Raw genomic sequence first — 21,033 nt, 5'->3', positions numbered from 1 at the left:
AACAGACCATTATAGCGCATCTGGTACCCAGTGGCGGCAGTCTCTTATTTCGCGCTTGCGCCGCTTGCGCTCTACCCGTACGACATCCCCTTTCTTGGCTTCATCAAGACCACAAGACTTGGAAAACATCAAAATAAAGCTGACGAAGAGTAGCGGTTGTTAGGACTCGAAATAGAAACATCCCTGGCCGCTAGGCGCAATGACAAGAGAAATAGCCACCCCTGTTGGGATCTAATCGCGTACTTGCAGATGTCTGGCATTGGGAGAATTAATAAAGTGCCTCGCGCTGCGTGAAGACTTATCTGCCTCCATCTGCATTCGTGTAATCTGATCTGGCCCTCTCCTCCGTTCGTTTTCTTGTGTCGCATAGCAACATGGCCCGATTACGATCATCCCCCGCCGTCGCCGCCTTTGCGGCGCTTTCTTCGCTCGCCTCATTAGCAAGTGCAACTAAGTACTCTGTCCACGTCGGCAAGGGCGGGCAGCTCAAGTTTGACCCCGAGACGCTGACAGCCCAGGTTGGCGACGAAATCACCTATCAGTTTTTCGCCAGAGTAGGTGGACCCTTTCTCCTTTGTTGCGCAACCGAAGCTGACGCTGGTGTGTAGAACCATTCGGTGACGCAGAGCTCATTCGCTGAGCCATGCAAGCCTCAAAGCGGAGGCTTCTTCTCTGGATTCACCCCCAGCCCTTCTGCTGATGTGACGGCACCGACGACATTCACCATCACAGTGAACGATACGAATCCCATCTGGATATACTGGTAAGTATACAGCGTTGCCCAAAGCCTATGTTGAGCAATCTCTGACCCCTGGCGCAGCGGGCAGACAAATGGAGATCATTGCCAGAACGGAATGATCCATGCCATCAATGCGTGAGTACTGGGAACTCCCTTATTGCTCGGAATTTTCTGACTAAATCTCGCAGACCTGCCGAAGGCAACACCTTCGACAAGTACAAGTCAAACGCCGCAAGTGCACAAAAGCCGAGCATCTCACCACCCGACGGACTGCCAGTCGGTGGTCTGCGCAAGCTCCATATCGACGTAGGCTTCGACGGAAACCTCGTCTTCAACCCCAGCAACGTCACCGAACTTGTCGGTACCCTTGTCGAATTTGGCTTCAACCAGGCGAACCACTATGTAGTGCAAAGCTCTTTCGACGACCCGTGCCACCCTCTCAAAGACGGCTTCAGCGCCCCATTCGTTCCCACCCAGCAGTCACCCTCTGGTGTCACCTTCGAAGTCGAAGTGACAGATACCAAGCCCGTCTGGTTCTACTGCGCACAAACGGCTAAGACACACTGCCAGTCCGGCATGGTCGGTAGTATCAATGCTCCACCGTCGGGAGACAAGACCTATGACGCTTTCAAGCAGCTGGCGACCAATGCTTCGCCCTCTACTATTCAGCCGGAACAACCCAATGTCGGAACCCTCAAGATCAACGGCACAGCCATCAATTACATCAACGGCGTCGTGCTCAATGTCACCGCGGCACTGGGACCTAACATGGCCGAGTACATCCCGCCTCCAGGGTATGAGTACTCACCATACATGGTCGGTATGGCCGGAGGCGCTCAGCCTGCCAATTACGACTGGGGTCCATCCGTCTCGGACGAGGCTGTCGAGTTCCTACAGGCGCTGCAATACGTCGATAACTTCATCCTCTCGGTCCTCTCCCATGGTTACAGCAAGCTGAGCGAGGGCGAGTGGAAGAACGCGTACCCCTAATCCATCACCAACACCATCGGCTCCATGTTCGCCCAGGCTCTGATCCACCGTTCGACCTACACCGACTCGTTGCAGCACTACTCCAAGCCGACCGTCGGGAACTGCACGTACGATCTGCAAAGGAACACGGTCGGCGAGTGGTTGCAAACCTCGCTGACTGCCATCACCCTATCCATTGGCGTGGTTATTGACGTTCTTTCTCTCGTCACCGACAAAGACCACTGGATGGTCCCCGCTCTGGCTACAGCGCTCGGCGCGAAATCCCGCATGACTGCGGTGATTAACATGATGCAAGGCCATTTGGCAGCCACGGCGCCGCGTGAGGTCCTCATACCTTACCAGCTGGCCTGGTCGTACATCTCCAACAAGTACGTGCAAGCAGGTTCTTGTTCCGACGAGTTCGGCAAGTCCTACCCGGCGATGAACATTACCAACAAGGTGATGCAGCCTGGTAGTGGCCGCACCGACCGGATAACGGTTGGAATACCTGCAGGTAGTAGCGGTAAACATTACATGGCTTGGGTTGGACCGTGGGGAACACTGAAATACAGTGATGTCACTTCTGAGGGGGCAACTACCGTGCCCGAGGAGCTGTCTGGACATGCCTGGGCGGTTCTGACGACAGAGACAGGCTTGAAGGCGCACGATATCGAAAAGGCCGCAGCGACTGGACCCGAGATGGTGTGGGTGGCCGATCCGTGGGCTTGAGAATGTGAGAGTCAGTACTCTCTGCATAGTACTTGGGCGTAGACTGGCCTGAAAATCGGTCCACCTGCCGGGCACGTGTATGCCCACTTCGCCGAGGGAGCTGGTGCGGGTTCGGAATATCCGAGGTTTGCTTCGCGTTAAGCGTGGGATGAGAACATATTCAATACGAGATATCCACACTTTTCACAGCCCTTAGCCGACTTCGTGGACCTTGCGTCACTGAAATGTGGTGATTGCTGTGGTCGTAATGGTGATGGTAGGACACTAACGGAGCAGACCCGAGATCTCTGTTGTTTTGAGACCCTTTTTCCTCGCACAGACTGCAATCCAAGAAGCCCGGGAGCAGCTGGATTTGCTCGCTGGCTCCAAAAGTCGCAGTAGCCTGGCTCTACCGACGGTCCAAGCAACCACCGTCAGGTTTGTCCAAGATCATTTTTTGCAGGAAACCCATCCGGACGGCCGGTGCACTGTCCCAAGTTCCGGACTTGGCGGATGGCCTCGCCGACAAAACAAGCAGTTGGCGAGCTGCGCAGGTTGCCATGGCCTGTCGTTCTGACTCTCGGATACCTGCATCATGGAGGCCTGGGATGAAGTGAAATCGAAGCCAAGTGGGATATCCTTCTGTCGTCTGAACGTCTCGCTTTCCATATAAAGCTTGCTGGTCCTTCCCGTTGCAACATCAGAACATGCCGTAAACAAGCTGAATTCAGTCAGTATACTATCAAACAGTCTTTGCTCGTACTTATTCCCATCGCTTTGGCGGACACGTAATCATAATGTTTTCTACTTCTTTACTCCTTGCTAACCTGGCGCTGTTGGCCACCGTCAATGCCACCTTCATTCTCCAAACACCAATCGCCATCGGTGGTTGTGCTTGCAAAGGCGAGTTCGATCAGAAGCTGGAGCCCTGCGGCGGGTTTGATCCGACAGATCGGTCTGTAGTGTCTCCTTTTCCAGCCGCCGGCCAAGACATAATGGTTTCGTCTGCCAACTACACGTCCACCTTCTACTTCAAGGCAGCGTTAGTCACGGATCTCCACAACTGGGTCGAACTAAGACCGTCCATGCCTCACCATGGTGACGGTCAGTTTTGCTTCAGCCGCATCCGTGGAAAGAACGCGTGGGTCGACCGGGACGTTGTGCTCCAGATCTCGCAGTATGAAGGCAACGGGATCACCAACTACCAGGTAAGTCGTGGTATTGCGAATCCCCTGCGTCTAAACGTGCTGATCGCTGCTCAGTGCGCTGCGGTGCGGTTCACCAACGCTTTGTACGCCCAGGGTGGTTGCACCAAACCTGCCACCCCGGGCAGGGGCCTCGAGCTGCCAGGCAATCATGCCGTGGAAAAGCGACACCCCGCTGTTGATGTGAATGACACGACGGCGTTATCAGGCCGCGATGCCACTAGCACGCCGGTCAAGGTCAATGATGCAAGCGCCTTGGTCCGCCGCTTTGCTTACTTCAGTCCTATCGCCGTGCTGTCGGCAGCGGTACTGCCGTGGTAGGTACGGGCCGGGACATGGAATGGAGAACAGCGACCATTCGCATGAGAAAGGTCTTTCCGTAGGGAATATCATAATGACCAAATGTGGATGACAGCCGAGTGTCAATGACGTGCGGCCGGGTGTTAATATAAAAGATGAAAGAGAAAACAATAACCACTATTGCCACTGGACGACATTTCGCCTCACCTGGTGGCACATGCATCTTTTGACAATCCTGCACCGCTTCAACGCCTTACCTACTACATGTGAAGCCCGACCGACGAGGAAAGTTCTTGGCAAAACTGTAAGGTAGCCCAGTAACAAGACCAACCTTGGTGACAGCCGACAAGACAAGATGCAGAACCAGTGTATCGTCGCAGAGTATGCCAAACCCGACTCTTGATGCGTCCGTCAACCACGTCACCCACGTCACCCACGCAGACGCAGATAGAAGGTGGCAGCCTCTTCCGGTGATGAAGAACAGTTGCCAAACGTGGAAGTAGGGGAAGACGACATCTGACGGACAAGCTGCGTCATTCATCCTGAGATGTTCGGGGTAAAAGCTTAATTATTCAACGGACTGTGAGGTACCCGTCGTCCGCCTTTCGGCCCATTTTAGCCAATGTTGAGATGTTCAGATGGAACATAAATTCGTTCCAAGTTGGTCTGTTCACCTGAATGCCTTGGGCGAAGGTTCGGCGGAAGTCGCGGCTGGACGTAGTTCCGCATTTCCAACAGCTGTTCCTGCATGAAGCAAAAACATGCCGACCTTCTCAACCAATCAAACCTCGACTGGACTGTTTCAGGTGCAATGTTTCAGATGGTTCGCTCGCCTGTTCAGAATTGTCTGATGTCGTGAGTTCAGGATCAATCTTAGCGCTGGGAGAGCCTCGCCGTCGATTATACTGGGATACCCCCTCATATTCCCCAGGGATCCGGGCGCCTGGCGAGTCGCGACGTCGTTTACACCAGGTGTTCGGGGGCTCTGTGACCCCTCTTACCCCTTGCGAAGCCGCAATGTCCACAGCATGCCCCCAGGTTGTGGTCTTCGTGATCGCCTCCTTGGGAAACCTTTTGTGGGGCATTCATGCGAACTGAGCGGGGACTTCGCCACGATTCGCTTGGGACGGGAAAATAACCTCTGCACGGTGGTGAGGCGGAATTTGGCATCAATCAGGAACAGCTGTGTTGCTGCCACTCCCTTGTACTGATGAATGGCCGGGACCTTGGTATGGTTCCTGCGCTGGTATGACATTCCTGGGCCGGTTCGTCATCACCGATGCCTCTTTTCATTAAGGGGAAGGAGGCTCTGCATCTGGCCGTCCAGGTTGGGGCCCTGGGCATGCAGGTGCACGACGAAGCTTCCTCAGCTATCGCCACATCAACCAATTCCTGCTGCTAATTTCCGTCGATAGTATCGCCAAAACACCCAGAGGTCTCTGGGACCCGCAATCATGTTTCCAGATAATTGCTGCCCCTGACCGTTATGATCATCGATCCATCTCCTCGGTCCTTACCGAGCGTGGTGGGTTGGCCGCCCTGGCGTTGCGATATCCACTCCTTGTTACAGCTAGATCAACGCAGGGGTCCCGTAGCCTGGTCACAACGTTGAGGCCTTACCAGCGTCCCAGCCGACTGCCAGGAACAGCGTGGACCAGGTTGCGCGTTTGTCCAGATATGGGACGAGCAACTCATCTCGCGACCTACTGGGGCGACCGGGAATGTCCAACGCTTAACGGATTCCTCGGCGTAAGGCACAAGCCTGGTGGATCGTCTTGTCTGCTGACTATGCTTAAATATGGGATACCTCGCCGCCCCTTCAAGTCGCTCCCGGATCAAAATCCAGTGTTCGCTCTCTTATCATTCATCTCTTCAACTCCTCGGGTCGGTGACCTTGACATTCTTTTACAAAGTTCATACTTTCGTTCTGCACAGGTGCACTCTTGACCAACACACAAGACCTTTCGTTCACTACACCTCGAGTTCCAAACGCGTCGATCACTTTAGGAAGCCATTATATACCAACCGTTAAGATGAAGTCCTATATTATTTCGGCCGTCATCCCGCTCGTTGCCGGACACGGTTACATCACCTCGCCTCAACCTCGTGTTGTTGGCTCTGCCATGGAGGAGGCCTGCGGTACGCAGATCTACAACCAGCTTAAGTCGGACATCAACGGCAACATCCAGGGCGAGATCCAGAACAAGCAGGACGACTTCACCGATGCTTGCAACCTATGGCTCTGCAAGGGTCTGCAGTTCGCCGACAACACGGCCAATGTCCAGAGCTACAACGCTGGTGACGTCGTCGACGTGGTCTACGACATCAGAGCCCCTCACACTGGTGTCGCCAACGTGAGCATTGTCGACACAGCCACCAATGCGGTAATTGGTGAACCCCTCATCAGCTGGGACGTTTTCGCCTCCACCTCGACTGGCGTCACGGCCGATGAGACCAACTTCTCCATCACCATCCCCGACCTGGCTGGCAAGTGCACGACCGCCGGAGAGTGTGTTATCCAGCACTATTGGAACGCGGCTGACGTCGACCAAACCTACGAGGCCTGGTAAGTGCCGTCATATGATACGTTGCCGACTACCACGGCACAGCTGCTAACTGTGTCCTTCAGCATCGATTTCACCGTCGGTGGCTCTTCTTCCGGGGGTGCTGCCTCCAGCGCCCCGGCTTCTAGTATCCCGGCTTCTAGCACACCGGCTTCCAGTGCCGCACCGACCTCGGCCGCAGCAACAACTACTGCCCCGGTTGTCACCAGCGCCGCACCAGTAGCTACAGAGTCGGCAGTAGCAGAGGATGAATGCGTTGCTGATGAGCCGACGGCGACCACGTCGGCGGCTGCGGTTGAAGAGACGGGCGCAGACGATGAATGCGAGGCTGAGACTTCTGCTGTCGCTGTCGAGGGAGCTGCCACTTCGAGTCCCGCCGCAACGCCTGCGACTGATGACGACACCAGTTGCGACGCTGACGATACCACCGCCGTTGCCAGCGCTGTCCCCACCACCTTCCTTACCCGCACTGCCACCTCGGCTGCCGCGGCCGCTACGTCCGCTGCTGCTAGTGCCGCGGCTGCGTACGCTCAGTGCGGCGGCACCGGTTTCACCGGCAGCACCACCTGCGTCTCCGGCTACACCTGCACTGTTCAGAACTCTTGTGAGTTTTCCTGAGTTTGAACTTTCTATCGCTTAAAACAAATACTGACTCTTATTGCTTCAGACTACTCCCAGTGCATATGATATATCACCCGCAAACTTTCAAACACCCGTCGGGGTGGACTTTTCTCGGTGATCTATGATGATCTTTGGTTCCCCATGTGGGCAAGCTTAAGTTTCCTTGTATATAATTATAACATTTTGGGAGGAGAGTAGTTGTTACATAAACTGAGGCTCCCGTGTATATCCAAAATCAATTGATACTCAGTCCCTTGGCCTCTGTGTACTGATCTTCTCCTGCTTATCCTGTGTCATATCTCTCATGGGAAATGTCACGCATCTTTGCGACGAATCAAAAGTATGCCTGAGGAGTCTTAACTTTTTATCACGTTGTGCAGTATAATAATGAGATAAGGTACAAATGTAAGTTATGAATAACATCAAGTTACCTAGGAAAATCTATGAGCCTGAGAGCTACTGACTGATTCTTTGACTTATTGTGAACAAGTGCTGTGCGATTTCAGCCGCCTTGCCAGCGGCCCACATGTTCATAACGTGTATAGTGCCAACCCATATTGGTATACGTGTTGTTTGCGTACAGTGAGCTTGAAGTAGTACATGTCCCGCCCTAAATGTAACCTGTCAGGGGGGTTAGGCCGCCAAAACTGACGACCGTAGCTGAGGGTGTACCCTGCATCACCAATGTCAGATAGTTCAATGAGAAAGACACGCCATCTGAATAGACTTTTCTAGGAAACGGATGAATACTTAAACCCAAAGATCCACCCGCTTCTATAACTTTCTGCAAATATGGCCTAGTGCCATGGCTTTCTGATAAAAATATTGTATCATTGAGAGCATCATTGAGAGCAAATATGTACCACTAATTTTGCGTTTGCTTCTCATGACGAACCACTACTGAGCAGCAGTGGGTGGGACCGACATGTGATCCTCGTCAATTGAGTAATTTACCACATACACTCGAGTTTGAGCACGATCTGTCGGTAATGCCCCTGCATCAACGAACCCTGGAAGAGCCGCGTCGCATCTCCTTTTTTTTCTCAATTGTTGCCGTGGCTGAACCCGCCAATTAGATAGTGCAGCAGGTGTAATCCTTTGCGAACCCGACCAGCAGATCATTGCAAGAAATCGGACGGCACATCAGGACCTGTAATTTGTCAGCCAAACATCCAGTACGTGTATTCAACCTACTAACCCCAGACGTGCAAGCTGTCGGGTGAAGCTTGTGATCGGTGCGGAGGTTCCGTCTCATCCACCAGATCGCCGTCCACGTAGTGCTCCATGATGAAGCCGGAGGGATCGAACCTGAGTTGAAATTTAGCGAGCAAATCGCCTGACAGTGAGTGAAGTCTACCCCTTACCAGTAGTCGAAGATCTGACTGCCCAGGACGTGCCGTCCAACGCCCCAGCAGTTCTTGTACCCCTTTTCCCGCAGCCAGTCGTGTCCGAGGACTTGAGTGTCGAAATCGTGGGTCTCATACGATGAGTGGTGAACATGGAACTCGGGCCCTGATTAAAACGTTAGCGGAAAATTGCATGAGTGCCCACCGAGGAAGTCTGTCTCACCCTGGTAGAAGAAAAAGCAGTGATGGTCGACTTGCTCCTTGCCTCTATTTAATCGGAAGAAGACCGTGATATCGGTGCCGTCAGCGTCATGAACAAGCTAAACATGTTCGATCTTGATGAGCACAACTCCCAACTAAATCACGGGCGAGGTAACAATCAACTCACGTCGCTGGGAATCAGATTGAAGTGCGTCGAGTAGAACTCGTAAGTCTTGGCAAAGTTGGTCGTGCAATGACCAAAGTGGCCGAGCTTGTGAACCGGCGCCGGCCGTTTCTGGAACCGCTGGAACTTGTTCACAGGTCGGTTCTTCTCCAGGGGCTGTGTCTCTGGCGTCAGCGCATATCTTCTCCTCGTCCTACTCAGTACGTCATGGAAGATCGACCTACATAGTTAACCGGCTCCTGCGGCAGCGGAATATCCAATATGTTATGCTGTCCCTGCCCGTGCACAAGATGGAAGGGAAACCCGTCAACCGGATCATAGAACGTCACACATTTGCCCTTCCCAGGCGCATCCTCAAGCTCGTAGATCCCGGTAGCTTTCGGCAGCGTCTCGGATGCATACTGTAATTCGTCCTCGGAGTCCACCACAAATGCCGTCCCGCCAAATGCGTCCCTGTCGGACTTGATGGCGCACACCACGAAAGGCTCGGTCCCGTAGCCCCGGAAGTAGATCTTGTCGCCCACTCGCTTTTCCTCGGTGAAGCCGAAGTCGTTGAGGAATGCCACCGCCTTGTCAATGTCTTTGTATTTGTAGTATGTGTGAGCTATTCGCTTGAGCATTATCTTCCGTGGAGCTTCGGACGCCATGTTGAATATATTGGGAGAGACTATTGGAACGATTAGTATAGTAGTAATTCGAGAAACTGTGAACGAGACACGTAAGAAGACGACAATGAGAAGTGTATTGCCTGCACACATCCAAAACTCGAAATGGGGGCTGTAAAGCTTATATAGCCATAGCACACGGTTAAATAAAGTCGGGCGGGTGGAGGAGTCCGTAGGCGTCGTCCGTCCCAGCCTGTATTACCAAAGGGCTGATTAACTCCAGATGCTCATAACCCCACCCATTTACCGTGGCGTGTGCGGCATAGCTTCCTGCAGGTTATTGCGTATGCGATTCGGCAGTTCGCATATGTGCTCAACTTCACAGGTTCTGATATATTTCCACCTGGAATGATCTTCAACCAATGGAAAATCACACCTGTGCGCACCTCGGCCATGGTGCAGTTGAAACCCGGGCCGTGTGATACGTATTTGGCCAGAACCACGTACAACCTGATGTTCGGGAAGAACGATCATCCCATCTGGTCTGGTCTGCTAGATCTTTTGTTCCAGAACAAGTGGATGTACAGCTACCATAATCGTTGTACAGCCTCACTTCAACTGCTCTTGTTACTCTCGATACGTTACACCGCAGACGACATCAGATTCGCGGTACCAAATCAACTCCCGAAGAAGCATCATCCCATTCCACGTTGGGGTTTCACTATGGGTCGTCACAATGGTTCCTGGCCGAACTCACAGACGTAACCCGGGGGCGGGGCACTCGACAGGGGCCCACTCTAAAATCTGGGGAACCTGAGACCTTGTCAACATCGCAACAGTTCCTTCGTCCCAACCTGTGCTGGAGACCCCGTTTGAAATGTCGAATACGTTGCAAGCACATCAATGGCGTTTGCCCTCGAGGGCCTAGTTTCTCTCAAGGACAAACGGCCAGGAAAGAAGTTGAGTCGTTGCAAGGGTCAGGACTTTTCGAGTACGGAGCAATATGACGGGATAACGCCGCTTTTGCGGGCCGCTACCGGGGAAAACCTTCTAACCTAGACCCCGGCCAACCCCTCCAAAAATATCGCGTCAGCACCACCATCCTTTCATCGATCCTCTCGACGTCGCGCAAAACCTCTGACAAAAGCGCGCTGATTCCCTCCGCGTTCTGGTCCAGCCACCACAGACAAATACCCACCAGACTCCACAACCGCGCAATCACAATGGCACCAAGAAAGCTCTCCAAGCAATCGACCTTCAACTCCGTCGCCTCATCCTCAACAACCTCTTCCACTACCCAAATCCCTTCGATCCTAACTGACGGCCAACCGCTCCCGACTGTCGTCGTTTTCGACCTCGACTACACCTTGTGGCCTTTCTGGGTGGACACGCACGTGTCTGGGAGCAAACTCGAGCCCAACGACTCCGCCAGCGCCTGCACCGATAAGAACGGCGAGTCCTTCGCCTTGTACCCGGACATCCCCTCCGTGTTGCACGGCCTCAGCCTCTCGGGCATAAAGCTCGGCGTTGCAAGTCGCACGACTAGGGACGACCTGGCCAAGAAGATGTTGAATACTCTGTATATCCCGCCTGCATCGTCGGTTCTCGCTCCTTCCTCTTCTGACACGACGTCGTCCTCGTCGAGTAAGAAGGACGGGAAGAAGAAAAAGGCGTGGGAGTTCTTCACGGAGGTGGGATTGGAGATGTACCCGGGAACCAAGATACGGCATTTCCAGGCGCTGCAGAAGAGGACAGGTGTTGCGTATCCAGAAATGCTGTTCTTTGATGACGAGCCGGATAATCGCGATGTGGAAACTCTGGGGGTCACGATGCGGCTTGTGAGGGATGGGGTTACGTGGCATGAGGTTGAGGAAGGTATTAAGGAGTGGAGGCGCCGGAGACGCCTTTGATGGAGCTTGTTCTGGCCCAGCAGCGATGTCAAAGACGGATCAAGTTGTATACACGGACTTTTGGCTTGTGAGATGCGAAAGGATTTCGATAGAGATAGATCACAGGTGTACTGTGCATAGAGTGAACAGGATATAGCGTCGGAGTTTGGAGGTGATCAATTTACACGCGGTCACTGGAGCACGATGTCCGTAACAGAGCGCGAGTGCGTAAAGGCAACTCGCGAGTTGCGTGAGGTATTGCAAACAACCATTCGTCCACTCGTCCTCCACCCAAAGCCATTGGGTGTCGTTATCCCTGACGGCAAGTTTCCTGGCGTGGTGTTTTCTGACCTATGTTATCAAGCGTAATTAAATGGTATACTACGTCCCTCTTTTCCTTACCGCCGAGAAAGAGCATCTATCATGTTACCACAACGGCTTCCTTGGTTTGAACAGGATCAGCGGCCACTTTCTCCGAAACGTCGGACGCCTTATCCTTGTTTGCATCGCCAATGAAGAGTATTTGAAGGTCCTCTGCAGATGCTTCAGATGCCTTCTGTCCATTGGTTACAGGTGTCAACACCGTCTCCTCAGACTTCGACTCGACCGCGGTATTCTCGGTCGTAGTACTTTCGGTCATAGTACTCTCCGCCCCCTTCCTCGCCGGGAAAGCAACGGGGATCGTAGCAACTCGTTCCATCCGATGCTTTTTGTTTTTGCTGCCGACAGCAACAAGCTCCAGTCGCGTCCCGTCGCCATACGGTTGCCAATACATCGGACCGGGTGGTAATGCCGTGTGGCCGTTCTCCCATGTCACTATGCGCTTGAATTCGTCGTCGAAATTCGGCTCCTCATGAAAGTCCCAGTCCAGCTCGCCGCCGTACGCCTTTGGGAGGTTCTTGGGGTCGATGAAGGAGTACAACACAGGTTGTACGTCGGCCGGTCCGAGAATGAAGATCTTCGACACGGTGACTGGGTCGAACCACCGCTTGATCCAGCCCCATACCGTTGAGAAGAAAGCCGGAGCGCCTATTATGAAAATGCCTGTCCGTTCAGGTTAGCCCAGCGCAACCAGTCAAGTAGTCATTCAGCGGAGTTGGAGGGCAAGACATACGATCAAGAGTCTCTGGGTAGTGCGCCGTGGCCAGTTGGCTAGCCGCCTGCATATGTGACTTCAAGTTCCAGAACTGCTTAAGACTGACTTGCGAGATGTCCACAATGTTCGTACTGAGCGTAATTGGCGTCTCAGCATGTTCGCGATCGGTGCACTGGGTGGAGAGCGGCTGCGCAAACCGCGTCAGGTTCTCGTAGAGGGCAAACAACTGCAGCAACTTGGGCGGCGTCTTTCCATCCGTCTTAGCATTGCTGTACGCCAAACTGGTCGACTTCTCGTACTTGGCCACGGCAGCGGAGTCGAGGTGTCGAATCTGGTACACATAGATGGGTATGCCCCTTCTGTCGCGCCGCCCCGTGAACATGGGATAAAGCTTCTTGGACACCTCGTACGCGTCGATGTCGATGGTTTCGTACAGGACCCCGATCTCGTTGGCGGCGCGGAACTTCTCCGTCTCGCTAAATTGTGCGTAGGCGTCGTGCACGATCCACTTGCGCGCGCGCAGGTAGCGGAGGAGGGTCGGGTCATCGTGCGAGGGCGGCGGGCCGGGCGTGTAGAGTTTTTTCTCTTCGAGAAGGACTTTGAAGTCTTTCAGGGCGTGGTGTTCGACGTCGTTGAGGTGGCCCAGGTGGCCTTGGGGGTATCTGTGTTCGACCCCGCCGGCCGACGGCACACGGTGCATCGAGGCGGATTTACGGGTCATGGCGGGCGATGCGGTAAGGGGCAAGGGGAGTTTACGGAGACTTCGAAGACTAAAGTTATTTGATATTTGATGCAACGGCAGCGTATGCACGTCGTCTTACTGGATGATTTGACAGAGTAAACACCGAGATTTACAGAATAAATAGCGACAACGGAACTATCCCCATAAAGAGGATGCAGAGCTGACAAACAGAGAAAAATAATACCCCTGTTGCGGGATCACTCGCCGCAGTGATCTGCTCAAGCGCTCCAGCGGGCTGGTTCTTGCTAGTGCGCCGGCAGGATCGGATAAAGATTAAAAACCCATGACGCTGAGATTTAGCGCATCTGAATATCGCCTAGCGTTGATGGTCATTATGTAGTTGACACGCTCCTTGTTCCCAGTGAACTTCTGAAATCTGACATCACACCAAGACGGCATTGTATCGTGTAAATTTTATCTAGATATTTCAGTCTTCAAAACATAGCAGAGAGACAATATCCCGGGGCTTTACACGTCTTTTACCGCATCCAAACAGTTGAGTCATTCAGTGATTACCCTTATGAATTCATCATTTCAACTGTGAGCTGCATAGCAGTTGCTACAGGTACTTCACAAGAGCGACGGAGCTTAACGAACGAAGAAACATTCAAATGCAATAGACTTTGGGGCCCAGACGAACACAACAAGATGTAAACCTAACTCTACTCTCTTTTGGCAAACCTGTACGCCATGTATTTGAAATAGGAGCCGACCCTGTCGCTAACCCCACCCTTTCGCTAACCCAAAAATCGATATGCCGATAGAAAATGGCATCACTTCAACTACACACACCTTGACGACCACCAGGATTATAACCCAAATAAAAACGTAATTTTGAAGCGCATAAGCGGAAAATTATACGTAGGCTTTGGTGCCGTGATGGAACCACCCAATCTTTTAGTCTTGCGGAGTGGTTACAACTGACTGTCCCAATTAACCTGTCCAATTCCTTTTTCAATAAGGCATTCTTTGTTTTTTTGGGGGGAGGTCGGGGGGACCAATTCGATCTGCTGGTTCTCCATGTCCCTGGCGGCATTGAAAAACAAGGCCTTTAATGTTGGACTATAATCCCTAGATGTATCACGGATTCGACGGCTTCTGGTAGGTGTGCTATCGGAGCCCTCTAGCTTAGGGGTCTTATCTTGCCGTACAGCCTTATCCTGCTGGATTTACAGGTGATAAAATGCTTTACTGACGTTAAAATGGCTAATTACCGATCGTGCGCTAGCCGGATTCACAACCTCTTTGGTCATAGCCTTGCGTGCTTCAGATGCTTCAGAATAGGCTCTGATACAGTTGACTTATCCACAGTGGCCAAATCGGACAAGTAGATAAGTTTTCCAATATCACATGATGAAAGGTCATTAAGAGATGAGGTTGAACTAGGATCTTTTTCAAATCTCGAAGAGCCTTGCAAGCCATCCATCCCGCTTCATGGGGAAATGGGGGAAATCGGGGGTTGGACAAGCCGTTTGGCCTGCGAATTCTTCTTGGATACGATTTGAAATCGACGATACAAAGGCAGATTTCCTTGCTTGAAATTTTGGCGAGGACCAGATGCTTTATTGAGCTCCCACCTCAAACTTTATGAGAGACAATTAGTCTCAAGCAAAAACGTTGATTTTATTCATTTCAATCGTCTACCTTACTATGAGTCGATAGGTCTTAAGGTAAGCCACTAACCGCTGGTTTTTTCAACAGTTAAAACCACTACAGCAACAGGATAGCTATCGAGTTCCGTTCTAGCTGTTGCAAACCGTTGTTTCTAACAGCTTTACGGAGATCAGCTTACAAATATTAGCTCTAGACGGTTATTTCCTTGAACATACAGTTAGGAGTAATTCGGCCGCCTAACAGCCTTATTTACTCTAGAATCAAAACCTAGGAGGTAGCGTCTGTAGCGTCCGACTTAGCTACCCTTACTCAGTGTTAATAGAGTATCCTATAACTATCATACATTGCCCCAAGGAGAGTCACTGTGACAGGCTGTGCCTGATATGGGATCCGGAGCTGCAAGGACCGTGCGTCCGGATCCACCAAAGGAACCATCGAGGGCATACAAAACATAGTCCGTGTTCCCGGGACAACTCGCATATTTTACTTTCCTCCTCAGTTAGATAATTAACAGTATTTGGCCATGTTGAGCTGTATAGTTTCGCAGTGAGCCCGTCACAGTCACCCTTAGCTATAGATAAGACAGGCAGCCCAAGAGGGCCTTCAGCTGGCCAGATAGCTAACTAACCATAATTCCCAATACACAAACCTTACATCCCATATACACTCGCATCAAACTATTCACTTAATATCCTCCTTTTAGACCCTAGTCTTGTCTATCATAGCTTCATTTCGGGGCTAGATATAGTAGTTCCGCTTTTCGTTATCGATAAAGGTATAGAAGTTGAAGGGCTTCGGGAATTTAGCGATAGCTTCTGTCACGACCTGGGTTGCATCGCATTGGTATAGACCTCGATTAGGTGCTATCGACGAAGATTCTACTCTAAGGAGCGAAGGAAAGAAGATGACAACTTAGGTTTGAGGGAGCGCGACTAAGTCATCCACGCTTGGCGGGGCTCCTACAAGGGTTATGATTGCCTTCCCATCTGACACTGCCACGGCAGGTGTTCCAGCTGTAAGTCACCTGGTTGTAGTGAGTCTGCGAGGGTTGACCTTCACAGCTTCGACTCGGTCTCGCGAAACTACACGCCTAACCTTAGTATGCACAGTCTTATTACGGTTTAAAAATTGGTCAATTACATCTCTTGTTTAAGGGCTGGGGATCGACGGTAGCCTCAAGTATCTCCTACGCGAAGCCTATAATGAATCGGTTAGAGGGAGTCCGTCAATATAGTTATTCATAGAGAATGCAGTCGATAAGGTAGCTCTTGTGGAAATTCATAATTCAATTTTGTCGTGGGCTTTGGTACATGTTATACCCCATAATCCGCGTCGGTATCGCGATAGCGTTAAAGGTAGGAGGCCGGTCGCGTAGGTAGTAGCGTTCTGAGAAACCATTTTCTATTGGCTTTCCGGTCTCTCGAATAGAGGCAGTAGCGGTCTCCTTGATGATGATTTTGTCTATGACAATGGCTAGTTCCTAAGATAATTGAGGAGATAGCTGTATTGATCTTGAAACGCGGCGCAAAATTGGCGTTAACATTCCAGGTTGTGTTGCATTTCTAGGTCAATGCGCTCAGATACTTGCCATCTCTCTCAGGCCTACCACATAGCTTGCCGGTCTACAACATCACGATCAGTAACGTCCTGGACATTTCAGTTTTAGATCTAATTTATTGAAAGATGATTGGCTTGGTATATGATGATCGCTCCAGTCTCAAGAAAACTCGTTACTAAGGCTTAATCCAGTGTAAGAAATCCGATCCTATCTTTCTGTTTTCCCCGTCATCAGTCCCCTGCTGGCCTGGTACGAACCTAATGATGTCATTCGGACCATTAGCAAACCAACCGCGGACGTGACCAGGGCCGCTTTTGATCTAGACTCTGGCCTGAGAGGTAGATATTTAAACGGCTCCGGGCTGGAGGATGTAGTGCCAGAGGCAGCGGGTATCAAGAAGCGGGCTATGGTTTGGAGAGATAGGGTTAGGTACGCTCAGCTTACTGAGCACGATACCGCGCTCGCGAACTGGAAGTAACTAGCTCCTTGCACCTGGTATTGCTGTCGTCTGTAATATTCTTGCCACCATCTGTCAGGGTACGGCTAGGCCGAAGGCGATAGTACCGAGTGATGGGGAGTAACGGGCGTCCCTCCTACGTAATACCGGGTGGTCACTGGCGGTCTCAGGTAGGGGTGCCCACAGTGATGCATTGATCTCTGCCCTCTCTATCTTCCTCCGTCTCGACTCCTTACTTATAGCCAGCCGAGGTTCTCTCTTGGATTCTGGATGTTTGCTTCCGTATGTCTGTGTTCCTCCGACTTCGGCCAATATCTTGGACAGCGGCTCCTTATCTGCAACCAAGCGATTCCCTATCCGCTGCAAACGGCTCTCTAGCCGCCACAAACGGCTTCCTACCTGGTGGAAGCCGGCCCGCCTCGGATGACACTTGTGGCTCTGACAACTCCTTCCCTATCCTACTTCGAGATGGTCCTTATATAGATAGCTAGGCCGCCGCTTGGACCCGGCATAACAGCAGGGTCGGCGATGCCAAGGATCTTGACTCTCGTCATCCCAAAGCTTCACATAGATTGTAATCATGATTCGGGAGTCTTTTGTCCGAAACACCCCTCCGGCGGCCCGCCGGTGTCCTGCGTTCAGTGTCCTGACACCCACTGGTGCCTATGGCATTCTGTTCTCTGACACCATCCGGGCGAGCTGGATTTGGAATTAATCATAGCTTCCAACTAATCTCCCTGTTATTACTGACCAAATTCCATTTTTCTGTGATGACTTGAAGTATTTACGAACGTAAATTAAATGGAAGGTTGCTATTTTGATTACAAATGTGGACAACGCAGCCGGCGATTCTCAAACAATTATTCACGCACTCCCCTGGGCATGCCTAGACCCCAGGCACTCCTTACCGTCGTTAATCTCGGGGAGTGTTTTAAATTTTCCTTTGGCCAGCATGCATAAAGTTGAGATGAAAACAGTATAATGACAGAGTGCTATCGCTGGCGTGGGTATTGGGACGATGCGGGATTGAACCGTGGGCTTGGCCGCTTCGTGCCATGAAGCCGAATGGTCCACCGTGTTCGGCTATAGTCAAGCGTTTGACCACTCAAGCACATCATTGCTTGAATCTATACATAGCTCTACTATGTAAACAGGGGCGTACTTTGCCAAGGATCCAGAGCACGTGGCTTGAAGCAGTTTGGTTGGAACACAATTTTGAAAACCCACAATACTCCGCCTTGGTTGCAAGAATCAAGCTGGTCCGAAACCCCTATATGTTAGCAGAGGACACGGAGTGTGTGAGAGTAAATTTCTTACGGTCGTTCTAAACTATAATAGAGATGTGAATGAAAGGATGTTTCACTGGTAAGTAGGTCCTATTTAATCCACGTAATATTTATACCGAAGTTGTTAAAGGATATTTGTAGGATTAAGCGCCACGGTTGTGCCCTAGGCCAAAGGCGGTGTAGCCGCAGTGTAGTCTAATGGGGTCAGACAGACCCTTCCCCGTAGTACAAAAACAGCCAACACAATAGTAGATAGATACACCAATCAAGACAGGATCTACGCAGAGTCATCAGTAGAGGATTGAATCCCTCCATATTTATGAAATTTGTTTTACGTATAAACGCCAAATGCCACCGTTGTCTATACTAAAGTTCCTGAAAAGGTATTTTTCATTCATTGTTTCTCGCCATCAACCTCTCTACGCTAAAAGATGGTTCAGTTCTCTCTTGTTGTCAGAAAAGTGTGTTAAATTAGAAAAGTTCTTCTGTGCTTCTGATCAGGCCGAGATTAATGTCTTATGGCCAAGTGCCACAGTGGCTTCAGGCAGTGGCTGTGTACTGTGGGATTGAGCGCCATATGTGTGCCTGAGGTGGTGCCTGAGGTGGTGCCTAAGGCAGTGAAATCGCTTGTGTAGATAAAAAGGTCGGCACCTGCCTACCTACCTTAGATGTAACTTCTTACAGAGCACTCCGAGCAGTCAATACACACATCACACTGCGCATCGAGCATCGTAACCAATACAGGATCTGTACAGAGTCATCATCTGAGGGTTGAATCCCTCATGTACACGCTAACTAGCTACGCTAACCATTTGGTGAAAGTTTCGATATTACTCAGCTGTCGTTTACACAATGCCCCAGTACCTTCGGAAAACCCAGTTCCCCAACCCCGTGTGGCTCTCCGATCACCCCGACGATTTCCAGGGCTTTCACCGTTATGCGCATGCACTTCGTATATACCGTCCTAGCTGGATGAACATGTATACTGTGCAGGACCGTCTGGTCAATGGCCTGAAAGGTCAAGGCAATAGTGATGGACTGGCTTTCGTCAACGCAAATTCTTTAAATCAGTCTCCTTGCTGCGTTTCTTCTGCAGTGCGAAAACTGAGGGGTACATTTAGGGGAATGCTATCAAATTGCTAACTTAGTCTTACTCAACAGCTCGGTGGTGGCACCGGCTAAATCCTGCAAGATTTTTCAAGATCATGTACCAGAGTACCAAGACTGGTTTGCGTTACAAGAAGTCCCCGAAGTTGTAAACGCCGCAAGGACGTTGGGTGTAGGCAACGACTCGGGGATGGGTCCACGCATTGAGCTCAGCTACACGACTTCTTTACACCACAGCCGGTGAAAGGAGCACCATCCTACTTTATGCACTCTGCACTCCATGACTGGCCAGAAGAGCAATGGCGTGCTATTCCAAGCCACTTGATGGACGTGATGGGACCTGGGTATTCCCAGATCCTTATCAGCAACTGTGGCTTGAAGGTCGCTGGAATCTACAATAAGGGGCCGAGAAATGAAGTTCTCATCGAGGTTATCTCTGAATACAATTTTAATAAGAAGAAAACTGGCCATTGACTTTTGGACATCTTCATGTTAACTAGACGTGATGCATATATAACAACAGTGGGTTATTTACCCAGGCCGAGAACGTGTGGCTCTGGCTTTATTGATTGTCGAAGACGATGATGATGACGACGACGACAATGTGACTCAACGTTCGAGCATACAATTGTGAAAAGTTTTCCACAGCAACAGCCATTAAATCCCCCCAGCGCCCTGACCTTTCTGCCACCTAAGCTTTCTTCACCACCTTTCTCTCTTGATCTCTCATCTGCACCATCCATCATTCGCCACACATCAAGAAGCCTCCATTTTGTTCACTTCAGAAATGCAACATACAAGATGTCGATGTTGCAATCGCGTCACCACAACGATCGTCTACGTGAGCACTACTTACAGCTAAATATCCTAGTACGTGTTGTTCCCAAGAGGATCAAAGGATCACTTCTTACTATCCCTGGGGTAACACAGAGGGAGCTTACGTTGTTCAATTATTGAGCGGTAAATGTTGTTCCCAAAAGGATCAAAGGACCGCATTTAACCACGCCTGGGTAGCACCGAGGGAGCTTACGTTGTTCAATTGAGCAGATCACAGTGCAGATCGCAGTGCAGATCAACCACAGTCTCAAGCTTTCTACTGCCGTGAATAATCTGAAGACTGCTTTCATGTCAGCTTATTGCATTAGTAAAGAAGAAAGGTTGCTTCGGAGAAGACTGACGTCGGTAGTTGAAGAGGGCCTCGAAAAGGGGGGGCCGTTGATTTATATATAAACCCCATGCTGGACATGTTATGATCCCACTCTGCTTCTCAAACAGAAACACATTGTCGCAAACGTACAAGATCATCGACTTCACACAACGATATTACATCTGTAATCTAGTTACCACCTCGCCACAATGAAGTTCACCGTCGCTGTTGTCCTGGCCATGGCCTCCCAAGCCTTCTCTCAGGTACGTAAGAATCTATTTGGACATTAAAAATGTTGATATACACGCTTTATTTGTCTTACCATTAGCGGTTACTGGAAAACTGGCTGATCAAATCGTTGCTCGCAGGGCTGTCTCGTATACCCAAACACAGGTTGCGCCGAGGTGAACCACGAACCGTGCTGTGCCGGCTACAACTGTGTCTCGGACGAGTGTATTCCCGCCTAGGAAGCGGCTGCTGTGTGGAAGATGAAGTGATATGCTGGACATCAGAGCCGGGGATAGGCCTCGAAGCTATGGCAGTCCTAGGCATTTTACACTTTTCCTAGGATTAGACATGGAGAGGTACTAGTTTGAAAGGGTTTGAAGAGGCCTTGAAAATCAATTCGATTAGCCTATACATTCATTTGAATAAACTTATAGTCATGCTGGTTTAGATGCTTGGCTTGTTTGACC

At 50.9% G+C, this 21,033-nt stretch overlaps 7 protein-coding genes across 7 annotated transcripts; 4 read left to right on the top strand and 3 right to left on the bottom strand.

Annotated features, from left to right (window-relative positions):
- Nucleotides 1-374: 374 nt before the first annotated feature.
- On the top strand, nucleotides 375-2,437 carry BCR38DRAFT_413633 (Cupredoxin; the record flags this gene model as incomplete). Its single annotated transcript, XM_040858852.1, has 5 exons — nucleotides 375-554; nucleotides 609-763; nucleotides 821-874; nucleotides 928-1,719; nucleotides 1,852-2,437. The coding sequence occupies 5 exons, from the start codon at nucleotides 375-377 to the stop codon at nucleotides 2,435-2,437; spliced, it is 1,767 nt and encodes a 588-aa protein (XP_040711278.1).
- Nucleotides 2,438-3,213: 776 nt separating this feature from the next.
- BCR38DRAFT_478045 (uncharacterized protein) lies at nucleotides 3,214-3,942 on the top strand (the record flags this gene model as incomplete). The annotated part of the gene is made up of 2 exons (XM_040863090.1): nucleotides 3,214-3,624; nucleotides 3,679-3,942. 2 exons carry the CDS (start codon nucleotides 3,214-3,216, stop codon nucleotides 3,940-3,942), a joined length of 675 nt encoding a protein of 224 aa, XP_040711277.1.
- A 1,620-nt stretch (nucleotides 3,943-5,562) lies between these two features.
- BCR38DRAFT_78771 (uncharacterized protein) lies at nucleotides 5,563-7,226 on the top strand. The gene is made up of 3 exons (XM_040865645.1): nucleotides 5,563-6,487; nucleotides 6,551-7,089; nucleotides 7,153-7,226. Exons 1-3 carry the CDS (start codon nucleotides 5,955-5,957, stop codon nucleotides 7,170-7,172), a joined length of 1,092 nt encoding a protein of 363 aa, XP_040711276.1. The 5' UTR covers nucleotides 5,563-5,954; the 3' UTR covers nucleotides 7,173-7,226.
- A 998-nt stretch (nucleotides 7,227-8,224) lies between these two features.
- BCR38DRAFT_489711 (Glyoxalase/Bleomycin resistance protein/Dihydroxybiphenyl dioxygenase) lies at nucleotides 8,225-9,484 on the bottom strand (the record flags this gene model as incomplete). The annotated part of the gene is made up of 6 exons (XM_040864430.1): nucleotides 8,225-8,256; nucleotides 8,305-8,414; nucleotides 8,471-8,618; nucleotides 8,676-8,772; nucleotides 8,841-8,993; nucleotides 9,062-9,484. The coding sequence occupies 6 exons, from the start codon at nucleotides 9,482-9,484 to the stop codon at nucleotides 8,225-8,227; spliced, it is 963 nt and encodes a 320-aa protein (XP_040711275.1).
- Nucleotides 9,485-10,665: 1,181 nt separating this feature from the next.
- On the top strand, nucleotides 10,666-11,352 carry BCR38DRAFT_353274 (magnesium-dependent phosphatase; the record flags this gene model as incomplete). The annotated part of the gene is made up of 2 exons (XM_040856766.1): nucleotides 10,666-11,039; nucleotides 11,088-11,352. 2 exons carry the CDS (start codon nucleotides 10,666-10,668, stop codon nucleotides 11,350-11,352), a joined length of 639 nt encoding a protein of 212 aa, XP_040711274.1.
- A 374-nt stretch (nucleotides 11,353-11,726) lies between these two features.
- On the bottom strand, nucleotides 11,727-13,320 carry BCR38DRAFT_78709 (CRAL-TRIO domain-containing protein). The gene is made up of 2 exons (XM_040865644.1): nucleotides 12,446-13,320; nucleotides 11,727-12,375 (listed from the first exon to the last, which is right to left on the bottom strand). The coding sequence occupies exons 1-2, from the start codon at nucleotides 13,146-13,148 to the stop codon at nucleotides 11,753-11,755; spliced, it is 1,326 nt and encodes a 441-aa protein (XP_040711273.1). The 5' UTR covers nucleotides 13,149-13,320; the 3' UTR covers nucleotides 11,727-11,752.
- A 7,151-nt stretch (nucleotides 13,321-20,471) lies between these two features.
- On the bottom strand, nucleotides 20,472-21,033 carry BCR38DRAFT_448416 (uncharacterized protein). The gene is made up of 2 exons (XM_040861226.1): nucleotides 20,707-21,033; nucleotides 20,472-20,601 (listed from the first exon to the last, which is right to left on the bottom strand). The coding sequence occupies exons 1-2, from the start codon at nucleotides 20,888-20,890 to the stop codon at nucleotides 20,555-20,557; spliced, it is 231 nt and encodes a 76-aa protein (XP_040711272.1). The 5' UTR covers nucleotides 20,891-21,033; the 3' UTR covers nucleotides 20,472-20,554.

The sequence above is a fragment of the Pseudomassariella vexata genome (genome assembly GCF_002105095.1).
Source record: "Pseudomassariella vexata strain CBS 129021 chromosome Unknown BCR38scaffold_17, whole genome shotgun sequence".
NCBI classification, from domain to species: Eukaryota; Fungi; Ascomycota; class Sordariomycetes; order Amphisphaeriales; family Pseudomassariaceae; genus Pseudomassariella; species Pseudomassariella vexata.
The sequence above is the reverse complement of the archived record's forward strand: the minus strand, read 5'-3'. Positions and strand labels throughout refer to the sequence as shown.

Coding starts and splice junctions, on each gene's coding strand:
- BCR38DRAFT_448416 (XM_040861226.1), bottom strand. CDS start 20,890: ATGCCTAGGACTGCCATAGCTTCGAGGCCTATCCCCGGCTCTGATGTC. Junction 20,602..20,706: donor TTTGGGTATACGAGACAGCC/CTGCGAGCAACG, acceptor ATTCTTACGTAC/CTGAGAGAAGGCTTGGGAGG.
- BCR38DRAFT_78771 (XM_040865645.1), top strand. CDS start 5,955: ATGAAGTCCTATATTATTTCGGCCGTCATCCCGCTCGTTGCCGGACAC. Junction 6,488..6,550: donor GACCAAACCTACGAGGCCTG/GTAAGTGCCGTC, acceptor TGTGTCCTTCAG/CATCGATTTCACCGTCGGTG. Junction 7,090..7,152: donor CTGCACTGTTCAGAACTCTT/GTGAGTTTTCCT, acceptor TTATTGCTTCAG/ACTACTCCCAGTGCATATGA.
- BCR38DRAFT_78709 (XM_040865644.1), bottom strand. CDS start 13,148: ATGACCCGTAAATCCGCCTCGATGCACCGTGTGCCGTCGGCCGGCGGG. Junction 12,376..12,445: donor CTACCCAGAGACTCTTGATC/GTATGTCTTGCC, acceptor CTGAACGGACAG/GCATTTTCATAATAGGCGCT.